Genomic DNA, 17368 nt, shown 5'->3' with positions numbered 1-17368 from the left:
AGAATAAAAGAAATTAACTCACATACTCAAAAATCAAACCCTAAAATATTTTAACATGCAAAACTATCCTATAAGCTAAACTCTGGATGACAGCGGCCCTCCAGGACCGAACGTTGCCTATTCCTGATCTATAAGACATATTTTTACTGTTTCTATTATATACTGTTCATATTTTTTTAAAACAATGTCTAAAATCATAATCTAATATCCATGAGTAAAAAGTCAGTTTTTCATAAAAAGTACAATATTTGCCTCTGAGATGAAGTGGAGTTGAATAACAATCTAAAGTACTTCAAAATTATTCTTTAATCCAGAGTAAATGTATGTCGTCATTCCACTACTGGTTATTTGGAAAATGAAACTAACAAATTGTTGCTAGCTGTGTCCCGGGATTTGTTCAATGAGACGGTCTGGTTTTGTCGCCTAGTAACTGTGACATCCGTTGTGACGAGCGGCAGTAACATTTGTACTGGACTTTATATATAAAAAGTTTCATTTTATGTAAGTTATATATTTATAAATATATAGTTATAACTGGCTAAAAATAAAACGGGGTTGAAAACCTATCTAAAAATTTTCACCATGGTCAATTTATGTGCATAATAAAATCTAAAGAATATAAACTAGCCTATGTAAAATTACATACTGGTAACATATAAGTCAACATTTGAACCTTTATTGTATTTTTATTATTATTATTATTATTTTCATTTTTATTATTAGATACATTAGATTACTCGATTAAATTGAAACCCAATACTTACATTTAAAAGTTTAATCTGGCAATTTCGTCTCTGGCGCACAATGAATTCTGGGATAGGCAAGGCTGCGAAGGATCCTTCTGATGTATCCTGCATTCACAGGAAAAGAAGGACACATTTGCAGGCCGCATTTTGAAGGAGCCTTCGAAGGACCTTCGAATTGGGACATCGTCGCGCCGCAGTGACGCAATCGACTATACTTTCCCCTTTAAACGAGTCTCGGAGCGTCTTTTGAAGGCCGTGTCGGCCGCGCACTTACAGTAGAAGGACGTGGCCTTTAAAGGATGCAGCCCCTGAATTAGGACACAGCTTACATCCATATTGTTTTTACAGTCTATGGTGACAACTTAAAAATGGTGTACCCCACGCATAACTCTTCCCAAAGTTTCTTTTAAAAAGAGTTAAAGTTTACATTTTTCAAGTGGCAGATTTAAATAAGATTCAGTCAGCGCTCACTTACTCTCGCAGGTTCCCACAGAGCTCCATTTCCTCAGTGCATGCCTTCAGTAACAATAATAACCATCAGCCCACAGAACATGAACAAACATGCAGCACAAAGACGCTCTCTGGAGCAGGTCCATTACCCGCTATCATCAGTAGTGGGGTGTGGGGGGTTATAGAGACCGCAGAGAGGCATGCCGATCTGGACGCAGAAATCACATCCTTCTCCCTGCTGAAGCAAGGTCTTTTTATATTACTCAAATGGCCAATCAGCCCACTCTCTCCGGAAAGTCAAATGCTTCTTTCATGGGCCTGATGAAGCATAATGACCAGAGGACAATTTACACTCTTGGGGCCCAAAATGGGATTGAGTCAGTCCTTGGGGATGTGTAAGGCCCGTAAATTACCTCAATGTGTGTCCGGGCACCTGTACGAGGCTGTAATGCAAAAAAAAAAAAAGCCGTAACACACCTCCAGCCAAGACATCAGCACGGTATGTCAGATAAGTGTCTCTAAAAGCCAATTTTTAAGATCCAATGCAGCACCCCTACAGTCTCCAGAATCACTAAAAGTTGAAATTTTTAACTTTTTCAAATGACCTGTTGGACTAATTTGGCACCAGCTTCTAAAATGGAATGGGAAATAAGATGAAAGATTTTCCTAGGGTTTTACGCACGCGCACACACACACACACACACACACACACACACACACACACACACACACACACACACACACACACACACACACACACACACACACACACACACACACACACACACACACACACACACACACACACACACACACACACACACACACACACACACACACACATTATTGTACATCTATCTTTATGAGGACATTCATTGACACAATGCAATCTCTAGCCGCTTACCCTAACCTTACCCATCACAACTAATTGCCTAACCCGAACCCTTACTCTAAACCTACCCTTAACCTAATTATAACCTTATCCCTAAAACCAAGTCTTGACCCTCAAACAGGCCTTTAAAGGGGTCTCAGAAAGTGAGGACCAGCCAAAATGTCCTCACTTTACTCTCTTTGTCCTCACTCCAATGGTCTAAAACTCAAACTGGTCCTCACAAAGATAGTTGTACAAGTACACACACACACACACATGCACGCAAGCACACACACACGCATGCACGCGCACACACACACACACACACACACACACACACACACACACACACACACACACACACACACACACGTTTTTTTCTCTCAAATGATCTGCCTACTACCTTCTCTACCAGCTTTTACTTTATTTATTTGCATTTATATTATATTTACAGATTCACTTAAGTGGCGGGAAAGAGTTAAGACTGGAGTAAGGCCTGCTGAAAATTCCTATTTGCCACCACATTATGAAATTGAAAAAAGTTATGTTAAATAATATTTCACAATATTATTTTTTGAAGTATTTTTTGGTCAAAGAAATGCCTTGTAAAGCATGAGAGACTTCTTTCAAAAAAATCTTACAAAACCCCATAATAGTATGATGTTAAATAATAAAGTCTTAACATCTAGTTTACTGAGTACAAAATACCATTCTAAAAAAGAAACAAGAAAACAACATGATCAAACTACATAGCGGGTTTGTGTACAATTGCATTTGCACGTAAAAGTACTTGTCTAGTGGGTTGCACAGATATTTTATCCAGCCTACTCAATTAAGTTTATGCATTTGTCTTCCTATACTGCTCATAAAAACATGACCTGTAAACAGTTTCTTCAGATGGTGCCAAAATGTTGCTGGTCATTATAAAAACTGTGATGTTTTAGACAACTATGGAACAGGACAAATTGTTTTACTCCCTCAGAGGCTATTGTATTTGATAGCTGCAGGAAGCAGTTTAGTAACCTCAGCAAATGCATGACATATAAGAATTGAGTTCTACTATTTGAGGACCACTGTCAGGAAAAGAGTGAGCACAGGAAATATAAAGCCAAAGGTCAAGAGAATATGGAGCATGGTGGCTCTTACTGCAGTTACTGGCAGGAAGAAGAAGAAAGAGGCATGATCCCTTAGGAGCTTATGAGAGACATGAGGACAAGAGTAAAGTCCGGATGATCAGAAGTAATGAAAAGTGTGTAATTGACTAAATAACCCACAAGAGAATAGGGGCAGAATCTCTTGTTTTAAAAAGAAATGCATCCACCACACTCACACTCACACTCACACTCACACTCACACATACACGTACACACACACATGTACACACACACACACACACACACACACACACACACACACACACACACACACACACACACACACACACACACACACACACACACACACACACACACACACACACACACACACACACACACACACACACACACACAATTCTGAGAACTTTAAAAGAACATTTTGATGTTAGGTGACATTTTGATGATATTATGAGGTCTTCAGGATGGTGGGTCTTTTTTTGCAGCCTCTTACTGTGAAAGACCACCTCCTTTGGGAGTTGTGATTTGACAAGCTTTGAGTGTGCTTTTGGGATCGGTCCCCACTCCGGGAATGATTCCCAGTTTGAAAAAAAGATGCCTGTTCTTTTGGTTTACTATGGTATTTTTCCATCTGGCTGTACTATAAATTTGTAAACATAAAAAGGGAGCAAGATGGTCTTTTTTTTCACAGTCTGCAGATTTCCAACAAACATTATGCGAGTACGTGTGTTCGTGCATATGGCACTGCTTGTAAGCTGGACAGCAGAAAAAAAAAATATGACTGGAATCTTCTTCAAAAGTATCCAATAATTATACAACACTTTCGAATAATTTGAATTGAATGATATGAATGAAATATGAAAATATGAAGAAAAAAAAAACGTAGCATGCTGCAGGTCATTGACAAATGCGATTTCATCTGCATATACTCACAAATGCCACACACATCAAAAATGTCATTGTTTTATACAAACCTGTTTTAATCTATTTTATACTTTTATGAAAGGCACAACAGTGTACAAACAAACCTGTTTGTGAGGTGATGGAAGAAATGTTCATACAGATGGTACACACTGTAAACCTGATGTTATTTAGATGTAATACATGTTCCAAGTTAGTGAAATAGTTGGGTATTAGGCTAAAGGTGGCATTTTGTGTTGTTGCCCTCACAGAGTACATGGATTTTTCCCCGTTCCTCAGCTACTTCAATTCAGGTACAGTACGGTCTGACTAGAATGATAGGAGTGCTAGTTGTGTTTGTAGCATTACTAGCAGCATAGGAATATTCAATGTTATTGTGTAGCTGTGTAGTAATATTATTAGTAGTAAATGTATCCAGTTCTCACAACTTAAATGTAATTTTAAAAGGAATAATTACCTTTGCACTACTATAATCAAGTGTTTTTTCATTTTATTTTGCTTTATGTCCACCCACCACATAGTCAGGAAAAAAGCAACTCTATTAGGGTCTCTTGATTTTAGTAATATCGATCCCAACAGCTGTAAAGATCCCTGCCTTAAAGAGCGTTAATGAATAAAATGGCTTCTTCATTTTCAGCTGATTGGAGGGCATGCATTGACTCTTTTAATTACTGGAGAGAAGAAATTGGTTGTGCATGCCTTATCCTTTAATTGTTTTTCCCACAGCCAGTCCTTAATTGGGACTCCCTTGTGTTTATCGATTCACTTTGATGTGCTTTAATTTGGATGACGTGCAATATATATATATATATTAGTTTGCAGAGGGGTTCTGCCCAGCTCTCTGTGAATGTGGTTTGTGTCAAGGCTGTGTATGCGCATGAGTGCGGTCACACTCATCAAAGCAGGAGGTGTTATGCTGTGAGGGAAATTTCACAGCAGGTAAAGAGCTGCAGGATCAAATAGGCCCCTTAGTCCAGCACCACACATGAGATGCTGTCTGAATGCACGTCCACTGATTTGAGCAGTTAAACCTCTCTGTGAGGTCTAAAACCTTTTTCTTTGTGAGGTCTGTCTTAATACACTTTGAACGTTTAGTTTAGCGCTATTCAGTTTATTCATATATACTGTTTTTCACAGTAAATACTATATTGTTCCAAAGCAATTTTACAATAGTGCCTTAAAACCACCAGAGCACGTAGTGACAAGGAATCAAGACTGAGGAAGCACATTTAAATGCATAAATTGTTATATTCAAACACATTCAATTGTTATATTGAACAAACTTTTAAGCTTTAAAATATTGATTGATTGATTGATTGATTGATTGATTGATTGATTGATCGATCAACCGTTTTTCAGTGTTTCAGAGACAGTGTAGAGAAGACAGGACATTCGTGAAAAGATGGGGGAATGGCACATTAAAATGACTTGAGCAAGATCAGCAACCAATTTCAAGCCACATTTTTCTTCCCCCACTAATGATCTTAACATTATCAAAATGAATGGCTTTAGACTAAAGAGAAGTCTCTTCACAATGTTCAATACATTTGTATGAGCATAATGCATTAAATTCACATTGAAATTGATTTTATTGGCTGTTTTAAATAAAAGTTAAGTTGATACTTCTGAGCCTGTTCTTAAGAAAAAATCAAGAAGAAGCGGGATATTGCTTTCAATGGATAAATTTGAACAAATTAAACTAAAAGTGTGAGGCCTTCAAGTATTTCGCAATTAATAAAACATTACTCATGCAATTATTCAAGTAAACATTTAGAAGTAAATGGCAAGAGCAATGCGTGGTTTTACCTTTTTCTTGTTGATATTGTTGTTTGATTAATATTAATGCTCTAATTCTGGTCTGGTATCATAACATATGTTTTTTTTTAGAATTGAGTTGCTGCCAAAGTGCTGCATTGTGTGTTTTATGTCCTGCCAAGTGATGATTGTAGGTATTTGATGCTATTAGAGAGTGCTTTTGCAGTGCATTGACTGTGATAGACTAGTTCATTATGATTAAGATTAAGTCACAATGTCTAGTTTGTGTAAATGGCTTGATTTCTTCACAGGGTGCATCAAGGCAGCATCAATTCTCTCATGCCAGTTCCTCCACATGCATCAACAACTAACTGATTGTGCTTTGTTTTGACCACTTTAGGGAACTTTACTTTAGCGGAGCTGGGCATTTGTGAACCATCCCCGCATCAGAACGCATACTGCCCTGAGATCGGCCTCTTGCAGCGCGGTTACTCTCTGAGCGCCGGCTCCGACGCGGACTCTGACCCAGAGGGCCCTATCTCACCGGAGAGAGCCATCCAGCTGTGGGGGGGCCAAGGCATCAAGTCCCGTCGCAGTTCTGGCCTCTCCAGCCGGGAGAACTCGGCACTCACCCTCACCGACTCTGACAACGAGAACAAGTCTGATGACGAATCAGGTGAGAGATTGTTTCAGAGAGCGAGAAAGCAGCGAACGAGTTTCGTGTTTATGAGAAACTGAGGGTGCGAGAGAAATCTTTAAGGCTTTTAGAGTGTAAGGTGTGTGAGAACAGATGCCAAAAATGTGCAACATGTGATAAAACATTCACTTTTATATGCTTTCGACTCATTTAGAGCTGAATGCATTTCGGATACCTTTTGTGTTTCTCTTACCTGGGTGTTATAGCCTCACTGTGCATTGGTAATCATTCCTCAATGACACAAGCCGCTTTTGTTAGTCAAACTGCAAGCTAATCTGCCACTGGAAATGCGTATAAATTGACTGGATACATCATGACATGTCACACTCAATTAATATAAAAAGACTGTACACAGAATTTTTTTTTTTAAATGTCAAAGGGTGCATGTTCATCAAGCGAACCCCCCCGCGCATCTCTGGATATCTTCTTCCATTGATGTTGTTGTTGACGACTGAATCCTCATCGGCACCTTCCTAGCTGGAAATCTGCAACATGTTCCTTGTTTCCACACTTCCTTGTTAATTTGGTGGCATCCTTAATCTTAGCATAGTTTGTAGAAAATGTCAGCGTAGGTTAATGAAAAGACAAAACCCATCCTAATTAATTGAGTTCTCACCATATCACACCTCAAGCAGATCCATCAGCTGTGAATTCCAGCATCGCACAAACTCGCTCTGACAATTTATCAAACTACTCTACAGCTATTAAACACATAAAGAAACACCTTGGAAAGCAGTCATCTTCATCTTGCCGGCTGATAATTGCCTCACAGATAATTGCCATGCTAATCTCCCGGCCGCTGTTTTTTACGGCACAGAAAAATGCGTAGGCACAACATGTGCCAGTCACCGGATCCCATGCCTGCCTGCTCCGACAGCAGTGGACGGCAAGCTGGACACCGTCTCTCAGCTCTGCACCGTGGCTCATTCCCACTGAAATCCCAATTAAACGTCACCCAGGCTGTGCCTGATAATCTGGGCAGGATGTGTCACAGAGGAACCATCTATGATAAATTAAGTAAAATACCTTTACAATACTTTTTTAAGATTGTAATATATTACCTTGAACCAACAGCAGTTATACTGATGCTTTTTAGGAGACCAAGCAACAATTTACCTAAAGACACTTGGGCTTATAAATGCAAAACTTTGTCCAATCCCATTTATACATAAATGTTGCTGAATTGGGAATATCGAACCAATTTTAATTTCCCCAGATACAGTATGTATTCAGTACGCTATTCCAAATAGCATACAATATTTGTATTATTTCTGCTGTGTAAAGATAAGAATTCAGTTTGATGCATACTAGCATAATACTTTTTACTATTTTTACAATATATATTTGAAGTAATTAAGTTTAATATTCAGAATAACATGCTATGAAGATATAGATTTATGAAGAGAATAAGTCAATATCCTATTCCAAATATTATTTCTGCCATTTAAAGATAAGAATTCAGTATGCTATTTTGAATAGTATACTAGCACGCTACTCTTACTATTTCTGCCATACAAAGAAAATAATTCAGTCCTTTTTTGTATAGCAAACTACCGTAAGGGTTTCTACAATATAAATATTTGAAGAAATGAATTCAGTATGCTTTTGCATAATTCTAGCATACTATTACTGTTTCTGCCATATATTAAATGAGTTCAGTATGTTATTACTAGCATACTTCTCTTGCTGCTTCTGCCATATACACGTCAAAAATTATGAATTCAGAATGCTATTAAATTGAACATACTACTCTTACTGGTTCTACAATATTAATATTTCAATAAAGGTTTTCAGTAGGTAATTGATATCTTTATATGAATTCAGTATACTAAATGTAGCAGAAACACTCTCAGAAAAAAAGGTACAAAAGCTGTCACTGTGGCGGTACCTTTTCATGTACCTTTGAGGGACTAATACTGTATGTACTCTTTAGGTACAAAAGTGTACCTTTTGAAAAGGTACCGCCACAGTGACAGCTTTTGTACCTTTTTTTCTGAGAGTGAATAGTAAGAGTATAATGCTATTCCAAATTCAATTATCTTAACCATTTTACTGAGCAAATGTGGCATGCAGCATCTTTTTAGTGCCAAGGGGCTAACATACGTTTACGATATCAGTCAGACAAATTCACAGCAATGGCTGCCAAAAGCCAATCAAAATACAGCTTCCATTATTTTAAATTATGATCAATTGTCATGGACGTTTGTATATAAGTGTGGTGTTTCCATTAGGGTAATTGTACCTAGTTTTGTGAGAACTGGCCTTAAGCGTCATTGGATTCACTCTGTTCTCCACACATGTTCTTAAAATGTTGCTTTTGGCTATTCACATTTTTTATTTTTATTTTTTTCTGTGGTGATGCTAACATGAAAAAAATAGATAAGGTGTGACTGATACCTCTGTGAGTCTGTGCTTGAGAAAATCAAGCTTTCTTGCTGTTGAACTGAATTAGAAGCGGGATATTGCTTTCAGTGAATGTGTTCTCACAAGGAAGAAAGCATATGTTCAAAATAGAAGCAAGTAAACCTGTCATTTCTGTCTTTCCACTTCTAACACTCTTTGAAGCCTCACCCTTATCTTTGCCCCTTTTTCTTTCACAATTGTTGTGCATGTTGATGCACTTCAATATCCTTCTCTCTCTCATCTTCCTTTTTTTGCCCTGTTATATTATGAATGTGTCAGCAGCACCAATCATGTTGAAAGACAGGTGTCACTCACAGAGGGAGAGAGAATGGGGTCAGAAGGAAATTTTCATCCATTATCACCCTCCGTCTGCCTCTTCCAAAATACTCTCCCTGACGTAAAGGCAGCTTTCAAAGTCTACCACCCGCTTTGACTAAAACATCCATTTGTGCTTTTGAGATGTTAAGTCTAGACATGGGCTTACTAGTCAATATCTGATTGGGCACGGAGTCAGAAGTTGTTAGGGTAAAAATAGCAGCCGCTCTTCCAGGTTCTTCAGACGAGCAGCTTTTAACAAAGACTCGGCATTGCTGAAAAATACAGTAAAGACTGCAATATTGTGAAATGATAACATTTAAAAATAACTGTTTTCTATTTTAATATATTATAAAATTTACTTTTGTGAAGCAAAGCTGAAATTTCAGCAGCCATTACTCCAGTCTTCAGTTTTACATGATCCTTTAGAAATCATTCTAATATGCTGATTTCCTGCTGAAGAAACATTTCTCATTATTACCAATGTTGAAAACAGTTGTGCTGCTTAATAATTTCGTGGAAATCATGATACTTTTTTTTCCAGGATTCTTTAATGAATAGAAAGTTCAAAAGAACTGCATTTATTTGAAATTGAAATAGCCTGTTATCATTTTAAAGACATTACTGTCACTTTTAAACAATTTAATGCATCCTTGTTGAAAAAAAACTAAACAAAAAAACACTTTAGTTTAGGGTTCATTTCACAATTAACTTGTTGCTTATTAGTATGTAGTATGTCCTTCCCAATACCTAAACGTAACAACTACCTTACTAACTATTAACAAGCAGTAATTAGGAGTTTATTAGAAGTTTGTTAAGGCAAAAGTTGTAGTTTATAGTGAGAATTGGACGCTAATCTATAGTGTGGCCAAAAAAAAAAAAAACATTTGAATGGTATACTTAAATATGCATTGGTGCAAAAATAACAATATTTTACACTGATCAAATGTATTAACAGCCGTATCATACTACAATGGACGCGAATACATATTTGATCAAATATCGTATACCACAAACAGCCATTTTGGGCCGTGGTGACATGTCCCATTATGTCTTAGAGATCGTATTCATACAAAATCATCCCTTGTTGCATAAGCAGCTTAAACACGATGTCAGGCTTTTTTTTCTTCATTAGGGGAGGTCATATCTTTTTTTTTATAACTTTGATTTCTCTAATTTAAGAATTCAAAGTAAGACTGACTAACTGCTAGTTTGTCAGACAAGTTCCTAATACATAGTCTTAACATAATGGCTGTGTTTATGCAACAGGCCACTGGTCTTTTTAAAACAACCTAACATAATGATCATGGTCTGTGAAATATCATAGTTAATGTCAAATCCTGAGTGCCTTCAGATCAATGAAGATCTTGCAGCATGTAGAAAGTGTTTCAACAAACACACAAAGCACTTGCTGGTCAATTTCAGCTTAGCATTAATCTAAACTAGCTCTTTCCTGGGTTGATATAAGAAGTGTCACCGCCGAGAATTTGTTTGTAACAGTAATTCCATATATAGCACACATTCACCATCATAACAAAAGCTTCATTCATACTGTAACTCGAACACACTAGTAGATAGTGTTTCGAGTCAGCTCAATTTAAAAAAGTCAATAGGAAATTAAAGAGTGTGATTCCCTCTGAGGCGGATAAAACAAACCCTCATTCGACTCTTTCTGCTTATCGATGGCATCTGTTCCGTGTAATCCTCTTAGAATATTTTCCTCGCACCTTTTTGATGCTAGGTAAGGTGCAGAGGGAGTTTGATAATGAGGCCAGGTGATTGTCTTATTAAGCAGCCTGGATGACTGGAAGCCTCTTCGATTTGAGTGACTGATTAATGCCCACATGCTACAGCTCTCAGAGCAAAGAGTCAGTGATCTTTACGTGTCTGGGGTTTCATTACACCGCATGGGTGCTGTCATTTTCTGCTGCTGTCTCTATAGTATTTAACTCTAGTATTGCCAGTGTATATTGCTATTCATGCAGGTGCGAAGCGTTGGCCGGCTGTCCAGACGAGGGTGGCTGTCATTTCTGCACTCTGCCGCGTGTTTGTTTGCATAAGTAATTGCACTCCAGCCAGATAAGAAATTATCCCATCATTCGGTTGCGGTCCCATGCGAGTTACGTTTGGCAGCGGTTCGGCGATCAGTGTTTCGCATCACGTTCGGTAAACAAAGCCACATTGGCGCCCCATGCTGCGAGAAGAGTTGGGCGGCTTTTGTTTGCTGGATTATTTGTATTCTGCCACACTGATCTGACTCACTAAACATTTAAGAAGCTTTGTTGGGGACTCAGAAAAAAAAATTGTTTTCTACTTGAATAATTAAGTTTGAAGCTTAAATGTTTCCCTGCTGTGTGTCTGTGTGGGAAGCCCATGACCATAGACATGCAGCACATTGAGCATGACCGATAACTACTGTTGTGTATCAGGGGATTGTGGCACTGACCATTCCGTTTCATTATTACAACAACTGCAATTGTTCTCCTTTTTAAAAAAATTTTTTTAGCAGCTCTACTTACTCTGAATGAATAACCATGAATCATGCTTTGGTTAATGTGAATTTTGCAACGACATGGGGGCAGTCTCGCATTAAACCAACAAGATTGAACCAAACCGATTGTGCCCCTTTATGCAGACGCGTAGCGCAAGTGAGATTTGTGCTGAAGATTATAGTATGAATGAGGCTCTCTGCAAATAACTGCAATCAATCCTGTAATGGGAGCATCAGGAGAGGTCTCGTTAATACGGAAGAAAAGAGCATCAGTAGAAGAAGAGAGAAATCAAAGTTGCATGCTGGGATATTCATATCTAAGAGGGGAGACTGGAATTATTTGATACTCGCTGAAATGAGTTGACTGCATGTGGGCTAAAGGAACATCGTACAGATGCATGAAGCGATTTGTGTGATTGCAGGATGTGTTTAATGAATATTGCACTATTTAGCATACGCTGCTGAAAAAGGATGCTGATTGGTGGGAGACCTGTGGGTTTGTGCCAGAATATATTTCTTGAAATGATGTTTTAACTTTCTTTGAGGTGAACTCAAATTAAGAGTTTAATTGCACAACTAATGACCCTCGATGAAACACATCAGCTTTTACGATTGTTTCTTACACATCTCATGTTAGGCAAATGGAAGGGCTACTCCATGTCAAAAACCAACTGTTTATGAACTCCAGTTCAGTTTACAAATGTTTAACTTCTTATCTTACGTTGAATAGGAACAAGAAATCAATAAACAACATTTTCTTATGGTTGCTGGTTAATAGTGAAGTGGATACAATCATTTGTGAAGAAGCCTCTCTCTTTTCTGTCAGAAAATTTTAGCGCTGAGGTTGAGTAAAAGCTTTTTGTGAATCTCCACAAAGGTTGTATCGACCTCCTCCACTAAAGTTGTAAAGGAGGGAAATGTCATTGATGGAGGGTAAACACACTCTGACACGTTTAAAATGAATGTGCAAGACAAAAAAACTGTTTTGATTGCAATACTGTGGTGTTTTGAATATACAACTGCATTTTATTATTATTGTTAATAATATTAATAATAATAAACAAATTGGTACTTTTTTGTTTTGTGCTTTTTTGTTAGTGGTTGATATTCACTATATTGTTACTTTTTAAAAGTGCATGCTATTTTTTTGTTTGTGTTGTTCTGGTCGATATGTCAGAGGTAAATTTGTCATTTATATTGGCACCTGACACTGACGTCAGAATCACACAGAAGTTGTGACACTGAGAAAAAAAAGAAAAAAAAAAATTAACTTCAATTTTATTTTGCAAGTATTGCAAGATTTAAGCCAATTTCAGATATAAAATTAAGTAAAATTTACTTAACTAATTGAAGTTATACATACATTTAAATAACTACATTTAACTTGGCCAGAGTTTGTTGAGTAATTTCTACTTATTTGAAGTTTACTTAGCAAAACTCTGTTTCAAGTACATTTTACTCAAACAATATAACATTGAATTAAGACATACTTTCAAAGTGTATGCTCTACTTAGAACATCTAAGTAAATAATACGGTAGATATTGTGTAGACAATATATCTACATAATAGAATGTGGTGCCCACCCGAACACAGAGACCTCAATACTTGGTACTCAATAATGATAATATTCGTCATTTTTGACGTTTGATTAGAAAATGAACTCCAGATGTCACAAAACAGCAAGTTACGAATCTTAACAACAAAATCAATGATAAAACATTGGAAATACAGCTGGAAAACAGTGAAAAATGCTACCTTAATAATTATGCATGCCCCCGTGCATGATGGGAACACCAGTATCAGAAAGTTGAGTATAGGTTTTATTTAATTTTATAATGTTGATATTTATGCTTTAATTTCCACAAACTTAAATTGAGTACTAATATAGAATTTACTTTTTTTTAATTCTTGCCTGAACATTCACTGATAAAAATGATTCTGTGGTGGAATAAATATTACAGAATTACATTTTTTGTAATATTTATTCCACCACAGAATCATTTTTATCAGTGAATGCCATTGTAGAAATCTAATGCACACATTTAATTCCATGAAGTTATGAAGATTAAGCAAATAATACTTGGCTAGTCATGTAATTTCAACATGAAGTGAAGTGTGCAGCTATTGTTTTCTACTGACCTAACATACAAACGCTGAACAAACAAACAAATAAAGCAACAAACTGCCGCTCTTTTCATTTCCCCAAACGTTTAGAAAAATTTACGGGCAGCCGACAGCTATGCTCGTAAAAGTCTTTATACTGTCGCCATTCGCAGGTGAAAGAAGAACACTTGTAAATTTCTGCAGCAGCGTCCATGTCCTACATCCGAATAACACTGATCTTGGGGAAGAATGATTAAAACATGCATTAGATGATATAAGAGTTGGCGTGAGCATTGATTCAAGCATTAAATATTCCTGCCTTTTACAACTCTCCCTTGAGAGGTCTCTTTCAGTCCTCTTCCTGGCTTCCCATCCAATATTGGAGTCAAGATTGCCATTGCTGGGTTCATTACATTGCAGCTTTAGTTAATGAAACGGACCCAGGCCGACGCAGGGGCCCTTTATGTGCGCCGATCAATCGGGCCCCAGTAAATCTGAGCTTAACCGTCCCCTTTCATCTCAATGCAATGTTGATATTTCTGCTTCCACTGGCCAACCGTCAGACACCACAATATATCATAAAGGGGGGTGAAGATGGAAGTTATATTTAGCTGCCTGACCTTTCTGAGACGTACATCTGTCTGTCACCCTACAGTCTTTGTGTGTGTGTGCTGTGCTGATTGTTATTTACTGTCGACAATGCTGGTCCTAATGTCAACTCGGGGGGCTCTATTAGTCGAACCTGTGGTGCACACACACACATTGGCTAACAGACACATTGAAGCACAAAGTCGAGCCATATTTAGCGATCCTGCTACATGAAAAAACGTTCCCACCTCGCTGTGTTTTTATATGAAAATTCAGGCACAGTCAACATGTGTCTTCTTTATAGACTTTAAAAGCTGGTTCTCATCTTTTCATCTCTCTCTATCTATCTTAAAAATGGAAATGCACACAGACATACACAATCTCACCGCTCCTACGGAATTATTGTGTTGAAGGGAGCAAAACAATAGTGATTTTAATGCACTTTTATCTGCATCAGGACCAATTTACTGTTGCCGTCCCAAAAAACAAAAATTTCCATCGCTAACCAAACAGTATGTGGTCTCTGCAGTGCCTACATCAATGCAGCCAGGAATGATTGTGAACGCCACATCATATAAAGACTTTTATAGTAACAAATAATGCTGGGATAAAATTAAAAAAATAAAAACAACAACAACAACAGTGCATTGCCTTCTAATGCTTTCTCTTCATGTACCTTTCATTCCCTTTTTATATATTTGTCAAATACACAAAGTCTATGTTAATTTGTCAGACATGATCACGGTACTGTAGAAACAAAAGTTTGATTGTGGGAGTGCAGTGTTCAACTGCCGGGCTGATTACTTTGTACAACATTTGATGTCTACAATGTGCTCTAATTTGCTGTTGTAATGGAAGTCATCAGTGTTAATTCTCAGCTTTGATTTTTGACAAAAGATGGTGATTTAGCATTGCCCGTGGTCTCTCAGACACCTGATGTTCTTTTCTCAGACTTGAAAGCAATTTTATTATAATATTTTTTTTAAAAACACATTTAATAACACCTCACCTCACCCTTAGTTTATATGCAGCATTGACATAATACAATTCGCTGTATTTCCTTTTCTTCCCACATTTTTGGCCAGTGTTGTCAATCCAGAATCAGTGAGTGTAACAGAGCGGCATACAGCAGTGAAGGCAGGCCCCCAGGGGCTCGATCGCAATGCGATTCGTGTTTGGGTCTAAATAAGTTGATTGAGTTTGCTGGTGACAATGTATAGTGCGAAGGACTCTGTAATGTTGTTAGAGAATTAGTACCCCATGATGAATTGCGTGACAGAGCGGCTCTGACAGCCCCATGGTGGTTTACTCTTAGCTGTGCAGTTTATACTCATTTAAACACCAAGGACTTTTCACTTTTGTTTAAGGCATTTATTCCCACCCCCATGTGTGACAGCCCAGCTCACTGTTAAATGGTAAAAAGCCCTATATGTTTGGATGAAACTTGTAGAGTTATCTGCCTTCTAAGGATTGCTTTTTTGGGGATGTTGAAGGGTACCGTATTTCCACAGGGTTGCAGAGAAAGCCGAATTGGAAGAGAGCCAAATTCTCCTCTCGTCAGAGTCAGTGAGTGTTCTCTATAAAAGAGAAATAACAGTGAACAGGACAAATCCAGCAACGAATACAACTGTGTTTCTGACTCAATAAAGACACAGAAGAGAAACACAGGATTTGAGCCTGTAGGGCTCAAGATATTAAACACTTTAAAGTGCACTTTTTAATGTGTTGGCTTGAGTTGCTATAATTCAGTGAAGGGGATTATTGATCCTGGCTGCCATTTTCTTTTCTCAGTCACTTCATAAAGAATCGGATGACTGGGGAGGGACTGCTGGGTGTGGCATCCTTCTTCTCTTTTCTCCATTACTTTACCTCCTGATGGCATCGATCTCCAGGCTGGCCTCCTCTCCAGAGAGCCGCCAGAGGATCTCTCTGGGCTAGGCTAGCTGTTATTACAAACCTCTGTCTTTATAAATGTGCAGTTCCTCTCTAAATTATGTCTGGAACAATTGTCTGATCATTTTGTACCAAGCTCTAACCAAAGGCACACACAAGAAGAAAAGAGATTATTGATTATTTGAACATCACATTGTTAGCAGAACAAACACCAATAATTGAGAGGGAGAACCCTCTTTGAAAGACAAAACATTATCAAAACAGTTCTTCTGTCAATGCAATGGCAATAGGATATAGAATGAGTCACAATTTGTGCATTTTCTAGGTCGGTTTTAATTTGTTTGCATGCCTAGCACAATGCTTTATGTATGTTTTCCTTCTCTCTATTGACGGAATGACAAGCAGAGCACGTTGTGCCAAAAACAGAGAAGATGTTGTCTGACAGTTTAGCAACTAACACCTTTAGTTTACAACTAAATCACTTTTCATCAAAATTCAAAGTAAGTTCAAAACTTACTCAAGGCTAATGTTAATTATTGCATAACTCTTTCTTAAGATTATCTTGATGTATGAAGTTAAGTCAAGAAATAATCCTCCTGACTACTCTCCTCACTGTCTTTCTTTTCTATCAAACACGGTAGATGATGATGATGTTTTATTTTTATTTTATTAACATTAATGACAGACAACAGCAGGAATACTAGGCTGCTGTCACTTTAAGACCGAATGGACGGAACGAATATACTGTTCACTTATGACATAACCGAGAGAATACTTTTCCAGAAATAATTGACATAATTTTGTGTCTATGTGTCTGTTTAAGTGCAAGTAAACGTGAAAGACTAATAATTAATAAACACACTTATCATCATGATTCCTATCTTACCAGAGATGGAGAAAAATCCTACTCTTGTTTCTTATTTAGGTTAGTCTGTGCTGCATGGCACATTTGGCAGCAACCATATTCCACTTTAAAACTTTACTTTTATAGCATGTTTGATTGATTAGTTATGCACTAT

The 17368-nt window shown here is 37.6% G+C and overlaps 1 protein-coding gene across 3 annotated transcripts in view; it reads left to right on the top strand.

Moving 5' to 3' along the window:
• Positions 1–17368, top strand: part of tenm2a (teneurin transmembrane protein 2a) — a 312955-nt gene that overhangs the window by 67796 nt on the left and 227791 nt on the right. For all 3 annotated transcript variants that reach the window (XM_082177233.1, XM_082177232.1, XM_082177234.1), the window contains one exon: positions 6259–6534. In XM_082177233.1, coding sequence (XP_082033359.1) covers positions 6259–6534 — 276 coding nt within the window. The remainder of the gene's footprint in view (positions 1–6258; positions 6535–17368) is intronic.

The sequence above is a fragment of the Leuciscus leuciscus genome, assembly GCF_965113295.1.
Source record: "Leuciscus leuciscus genome assembly, chromosome: 8".
Taxonomy (NCBI): domain Eukaryota; kingdom Metazoa; phylum Chordata; class Actinopteri; order Cypriniformes; family Leuciscidae; genus Leuciscus; species Leuciscus leuciscus.
Note: the sequence above shows the minus strand (reverse complement) of the source record. Positions and strands in the feature narration are given on the sequence as shown.